Source organism: Ammodytes marinus (genome assembly GCF_949987685.1).
Source record: "Ammodytes marinus genome assembly, chromosome: 2".
Classification (NCBI taxonomy): domain Eukaryota; kingdom Metazoa; phylum Chordata; class Actinopteri; order Uranoscopiformes; family Ammodytidae; genus Ammodytes; species Ammodytes marinus.
Window position 1 is genome coordinate 31,979,879 of NC_137231.1, and position 7,500 is coordinate 31,987,378.

At 34.2% G+C, this 7,500-nt stretch overlaps 1 protein-coding gene across 2 annotated transcripts in view; it reads left to right on the forward strand.

Moving 5' to 3' along the window:
* The window catches only part of paqr3a (progestin and adipoQ receptor family member IIIa), a 28,367-nt gene that overhangs the window by 794 nt on the left and 20,073 nt on the right, over positions 1 to 7,500 (forward strand). For both annotated transcript variants that reach the window (XR_013845315.1, XM_080045797.1), the window contains exons 2-4: positions 300 to 516; positions 1,342 to 1,504; positions 4,469 to 4,624. Coding sequence is in view for 1 of the 2 variants with exons in the window: in XM_080045797.1 (XP_079901923.1) it covers positions 300 to 516; positions 1,342 to 1,504; positions 4,469 to 4,624 (536 nt within the window). In the remaining variant the exon portion in view is untranslated. The remainder of the gene's footprint in view (positions 1 to 299; positions 517 to 1,341; positions 1,505 to 4,468; positions 4,625 to 7,500) is intronic.

Sequence of the window (7,500 nt, forward strand, 5' to 3'; positions counted from 1 at the left end):
ATATCAACTTAACTTCCCCACATTCATTCTTAGCAGATTTTTATGATACATGTTGTACTTAAAGGCCTACTTCACCGGTTGGAATATGAAGGTGTATTGAACTCGGAGATCCTATGAAGTATAAATGTGCAAAAAAAAATTAAATCGGTTCATCCTAGCCTGAGAAAAGGCAGAGAGAGTGTTTTATGGTCTCACTGTCTAACCCTACACTTTCCTTACTGTGACGTCACAGAAAGAGAAATGTATGCAACGTTCATAGGATCTTATCTAAATCTGTCTTTTTGTATTGTCATTTCCAGGTGTGTCTAAATCCCCCCCCTCCTCTGGTTCCGCGATGCCTCAGAAGGCCCAGACGTCCCACTACATTGAGCTGGGGGGTTACCAGTACTGGCCCGTTCTGGTGCCGAGGGGGATACGCCTCTACACATACGAACAGATCCCCGGGTTCCTGAGGGAAAACCCGTATATCACAGATGGGTACCGAGCATACCTGCCCTCTAGACTGTGTATTAAGAGGTGAGAGGTTTTATTATGGATGGATATACGGCTCTGGAATTTTTTTTTTTCTTAAATCTTCATCAAAAAATTAATAAAATAAAGAATAGATGGTTGATAATAGATGGGTAATAAAGTATCTATCTATCTATCTATCTATCTATCTATCTATCTATCTATCTATCTATCTATCTATCTATCTATCTATCTATACTGTGTATTAAGAGGTGAGAAGCAAAACATTTTGATTAAATATCAAATTCTGACTTGTAATTTGTATATTGTGATTTCATTTTATTTGTCATATAATTTCCCAATGTCCTTATTGTGCTTTCATGACACATTTCATGATAAATTATAGTGAAAAAAAAATTCAGATGGGTACAGAGTATACCTGCCCTCTAGACTGTGTATTAAGAGGTGAGAGGCACGCTTTCTTTTTAATTTGGGGAGAAATATCTAATTGGGATTTTTGGGAAATAAATAGTTTTTAAATTTTTATCAACTATTACTTGAAACAAAGCAGTAATAAAACAGTTTTAGAACATTTTGAAAAAGGTATGTATTAAAAGATTATATGAAATGATTTAATTTTAAAGTTTGTTTAATTTCTTGTTGCAGCCACACACACACACACACACACACACACACACACACACACACTCACACACACTCACACTCACACTCACACACACACACACACACACACTCACACTCACACTCACACTCACACTCACACTCACACTCACACACACACTCACACACACACACACACACACACACACACACACACACACACACACTAAAAGATCACTGTTTTAAAGTTTGTTATATTTCTGGTTGCAGCCTGTTCATTCTGTCCAATGAGTCGGTGAACATCTGGAGCCACCTGCTGGGCTTCCTGCTTTTCTTCTTCGTTGGTGTTTACAACATGTCGTCGGTGCTGCCGGCCGTCGGAGCCTCCAAGGAGGACTACGTCATCTACTCCATCGCACTCTTCTGCTTTCAGGTGTGTGTGTGTGTGTGTGTGTGTGTGTGTGTGTGTGTGTGTGTGTGTGTGTGTGTGTGTGTGTGTGTGTGTGTGTGTGTGTGTGTGTGTGTGTGTGTGTGTGTGTGTGTGTGTGTGTGTGTGTGTGTGTGTGTGTGTGTGTGTGTGTCTGTCTGTGTCTGTGTGTTAGCGCTGAAAAAAAAACCCTGTTTAATACAGTCTAGGTTCTGTAAACTGGCATGTCGCAAGCTACGGTGGGGCAGTTTGTTAACATATCCTTTGTTTACATGCCTGTTTACAGAGTCTAGGCTGTGTATTAATGCTGGAACTTTTCCTGTGCACATACAGTATGTACAGGTAAGGTAGATTGTGAGGAGATATTTACTGATTTTGACAAAAAAAAATTCTAACAACAAGCATTCTCCAGAATCACTGACTGCATCTTTACGCCATGGGCAGTTTGTATAAATGTCTTGGTTAGGTTTTGACTTGCTAACAACACTTTTTTTAAAGGTATACTATGCAGTTTCAGAGGAGGGGGATTTGTACACATTTGAATAGCCTGCAGTTGGTTTACAAAACATATTTTCTCTACATGTAATTCTTAGTATTGAATAATTCTGTATCTATAAATCAAAAAACTATTATTTTGAGGAACCTGGAACCAAACGTGAGAATAGAATATGTTTGTAAACCAAACTGTGGGCCCTGCTGCTGTAAACAACAACAACAGTGAAACAGTAACTTTTCAGGAAGCTTTCTAACTTCAAACAGTGTTCCAGGGATCTACATTTTCCCTGTGAGGAAAGTTTGTTTATTCAGTTATGAGAATATACCTTAGAAAATGTTCACTTCTCTGACACACCCAAAGTTACACACTGCACCTTTAAGGTCATATATTGTTAATAAATCCCTCTGTATAATGGACTATTATACAAGGCCAAATACCTGCGTAGTAATTGGGCCTCACCCTAGTCAGCTTTTCATAAAAGTTGAACGTCTTGTTGGGACAGATCGGTGCCCAGAACGCTGCCAATAAAGTTTCAAGTAATGAACTGACTGAACCTGTGTGGGCTTATCATGTCTACAGGTGAAACTCATATTATTAGAATATCATGGAAAAGGAATTGGAATTGAGGCAAGAATTCATTCAAAAGGGGGCCCAAACCAAGCACTGAGTACATATGGATGAGTATACTTTATAGAGGGCCGACATTTCTGTATTTAAAATCCCTTCTTTATTGATTTCATGTAATATTACAATTGTCAGAGATTTTGAATTTGGGGTTTTCATAAGCTGTGAGCCATAATAATCAAAATTATAACAAATAAAGGCTTGAGATATCTCACTTTGCTTGTAATGAATCTATATAATATATTTTTTTCACCTTTTTAAGTTGAATTACTGAAATAAATGAACTTTTGTACGATATTCTAATTTTTTCGAGTTTCACCTTGTATGGTTGAGTTTTTAAGACCGCAGAATCCAACTGCAAAATAGGATTCATTTCAGAAAATAGTTTAGATCTGTCTGGTCTTCAGCCAAGGATATTAATACAGTGCTTTGATTTACACTGAACAAAAATATGATCGCAACACTTGCTCCCGTTTTTCATGAGCTGAACTCGGAGATCTAAAAAAAAAATTCATCTTGATATGCCAAACCTGTGAGGTGAGATGGATTTAGACAGTCCTGTGAACAATATTTGATAGAAATGGTTCTTTTGTGTATATTTTAAATGTTGTCTTTTGCAGTTGTGTTAGTCGGTATTAAAAAGTCTATAGTGAAAATGAAAATGTTTAGGAAAACTCTTTTTTTTTTCACAATATTTTTATTGTTGTTGTTTTTTAACAACATACATAAACAAACATTATATATTTAAAAAAAAGTTCTTCAGGAAAACTCTTGTTAAATAATAAATAAATATATTTGTCTTTTTATATAAATAAATGAATATAATAATAATAATAATAATAATAATAATGATGATGATGATGATGATGATGATGATGATGATGATGATGATGATAATAATGATAATAATAATAAATATATGTCTTTTTTCCAGTTGTGTATGCTGCTTATCTCTGTCTCTCCAAACTGTCTTAATAAAGCTTAAACAATTAATAAAAATAATCCTTAAAAATATAAATCTATCCGTCTTTTTCAGTTGTGTGTTTTAAAAGGTAAAATAATGATAATAAAAGTAAAAAAAAAAAACAGAATTTTGAGATTTGATTGATTGAAACCTTTATTTATTCAAACTCGAAAGGCATTGAGGTTCCCCTCATTTACAACACCGACGAGCGCACACAACACAACAACAACAATAACAACAGAGTGACAGAATAAAACAGAGAAACACAAAATCCTAGCAAGATAAAAAAGATCAAAAGAAAATAAAAAATTACAATAAAAGAGCTTAAAAAATTAATTCAGTTAAAACAAATGCAGTGGTGATGGTGAAAATCAGAAATCATAGATTTAAAAGAAGAAAAAGTGGGGAGAATGGTCATATTGAAGTTGCTCTGAAGGGCATTCCAAGAGGTGGGGGCACTATAGCTAAAAGATGAAAATTAAAAGGTTTAGGGAGACTCTTAAATAAATAAATATAACAACAACAATAATAATAATAATAATAATAATAATAATAATATATTTTTCTTTTTTCAGTTGTGTATGCTGCTCATCTGTCTCTTCAAACTGTCTAATAAAGCTTAAAACAATTAATAGAAGTAATCTTTAAAATAAATCTGTCTGTCCTTTTCAGTTGTGTATAGTAAAATAATGATAACAAAAGTAAAAAAAAAAAAAGCAGAATTTTGAGATGAAAATGAAAATGTTTAGGAAGACTCTTAAATAAACAAATAAAAAAAAAATAAAAAAAAATAATAATAATAATAATAAAATAATAATAATAATAATAATAATAATAATAATAATAATAATAATAATAAATATAAATATATTTGTCTTTTTTCCAGTTGAGTATGCTGTGTTCAGTGGGCTTCCACCTGTTCTGTTGCCATCGCTCAGAGAAGACCAGTCGGCGCTGGATGGCTCTGGACTACGCCGGCATCTCCATCGGCATCTTGGGCTGCTACGTCCCCGGAGTCTTCTACACCTTCTACTGCAACAACGTGAGTTTAAATACGGCCTGAACTTAAAGCCCTACTTCACCAGTGGGAAATATGAAGGTGTATTGAACTCTGAGATCCTATGTAGTATAAATGTGCAAATATTTTAGAAATCGCTTCATCCTAGCCTGAGAAAAGGCAGAAAGAGTGTTTTATGGTCTCACTGTCTAACCCTACATTTTGCCCAGTTGTGATGTCACTACCGAGCTGTCTCCAATACCTGTCTTATATCTGCCTGTGGGTTTGTTTCTATTAATATTACAGGCATATTCAATCGTTTTAATCCAAAATTATGTCCCGGGAGTTTTTTTACACTTTCGACTCGTTCATATTGGTCTGAATTTTAATTTTTTTTTATTAAATATTCATTTAAATTAGGTGCAAAATCTGGAAATTTACTTAAAGGTGCAGTGTGTAATATGACATCATCAAGAAAGTTCTACAAAGTTCTAGAATGCAACGCTCCCTGGGTAACCCCACCCCTTTCGAATAATAACAGAAGCTACAGTGGCCTTCAAGGACAAGAACAATTCTAAATTGTAAACAATGCACCTGATGACATTCCAACTATGACACTTTCAAGATGGCGGCACTAGGCCTTGGTCCAAAATATGCAGAAATATGAACATATGAGACCCTTTCTAAGGGAAAAAAAATTATTCAAAACATTTTTTTCAGCTATTATGCACTAAATTAAATGTTCTTATGGATATTATAATTACTTTCTACAAAATCTGCTAGGAAATAAAACCCAAAATTCTACACACTGCAGGTTTAAGCTGCTTTATTGATCCCAAACGAGTAAAATACACACGTCTCATTACAGTATATATAAGAACAGATATCGATAGCATTGTTGCTAGCTACAATAGGTCTGTCCCCAAGTTCCTTTGTTTACATACCCGTTTACAGAGCCTAGGCTGTGTATTAATACCAGATTTTTGCTCAACTTGATACTACATAAAATACACGTTTTTTTCGATTGGTACCCAAAAAAGTATTTAGATTTGCGGCTCATATGTGAGTGAAGGGAGTTTTATGCAAATGTTATCTTGTGTTTAAAGGGGCACTGTGTAATATGACATCATCAAGAAAGTTCTAGAATGCAACGCTCCCTGGGTAACCCCACCCCTTTTGAATAATAACAGAAGCTACAGTGGCCTTCAAGGACAAGAACGATTCTAAATTTTAAACAATGCACCTGATGACATTCCAAAAACATGGATTCCTCCATAAGACCTGCCTGCTCTATGTATAAAATATGATATTAATATGTGTAATTCTCCGCTCAGGAGGATAATTCAGATTATTGGCAGAGGTGATTTTACACCAATGAGGACATATTTATGAATGAGGATATTGATTTTAGCTAATAAATTACTTAAAATGTTACACAGTGCCCCTTTAAGCGTCGCTGCACATACTAAATATCATGGTTTTGACGTTAGAAGAAAAAGCAGTAATCTCTGGCCCGGATAACAAGATAATGGATATTTAGGAACCCATCTTGATGCTTCATAAAAGATACTTTTTGATTAGTAAATAACAGACAGAGAATAAGGAAGCCAATAATAGTCATTATAGATATATAAATCAGGGAGGAGGGGTGAGATTAAATAAGTTTTCTTCTTCTCACCCCTTTTCGAACAGGTAAAGCAAAGTGTAAGACAGTTTATTTTCATTTGTGGTTTTCATTGTGTGTAAATATTACTTTATTTTTTATTTTTTTTATTTAACCTTTATTTCATCAGGAAGGTCCCATTGAGTTACAGTAACTCTTCTCACAGGGAGTCCTGGCCAAGACAGGCAGCAGAAAAGAAGTTGCAGAATTTGCACAAGGCCACACACACACACAAACAAAGTACACCACAATTGACACTATAAATAATATATATTATATTGTAACTGTCCACTTGTTTCATTTATTTTATTGTTTATTATTGCTTTTTTATTTTTTATTATTTACTTAAAACATTATAGAAATAAAAACAATTTCAATTCAATACAGACACTGTAGGCAGACTGTGTTGTGAAGTCTGGCCTTAGAAGAAAAATGAAAAATCAGTAATTGAATATAAACCTTTCCCTCAGTCTGTCTCTGCTATTGACTCATTGTTCTCGGTGAATAAGCGAAGCGACACCTTCGCCGATTGGAACACAGCCTCCGATGACACACGCCTGTTCCGTTCCCTTATTCCAGACGCCCACACACACACACACACACATGCACGGACACACACACACACACACGCACGCACACACACACACACACACACACAAAGAGTATGTGATTTGTAACGCAGGGTTAGTTATTTATTTCCTTAAATAAAAAAAAAAATATTAAAAAAAATATTATGTATTTATTTATTTTTTTCACTCCTTTAGTACTTGGCCGTTCTCACTGTTTCACCTAATAAAAACTCTTCTGTACTGTAGTATGTAGTGTAGTAAAAAGAAAATAGTATGTGATTTGGAACGCAGGGTTAGTTATTTATTTCCTTGATGCTTCTCTTATAAAAAGCAATAATACAAAAATAAAAATAATTATCTATATTATTATTTATTTTTTTCACTATTTAAGTTCTCTTCAACATAATGAAAAAAAAATCTTCCTTGTCTGATTTTTTATTTCCTGGATGCATCTCTTTAAATAAATAAAAAATTATGCAATTTTTTTTTTCAGTACTTGGCCGTTCTCACTGTTTCACCTAATACAAACTCTTCTGTAATCAAATCAAATCAAATCAGTTTTATTTGTATAGCCCAAAATCACAAATACATTCGTCTCAGTGGGCTTTACATTTCATACAATATGATATATGATACAATATGATACAATATGACACCCCCTGCCCTTACACCCTTAGCTCGACTGAGAA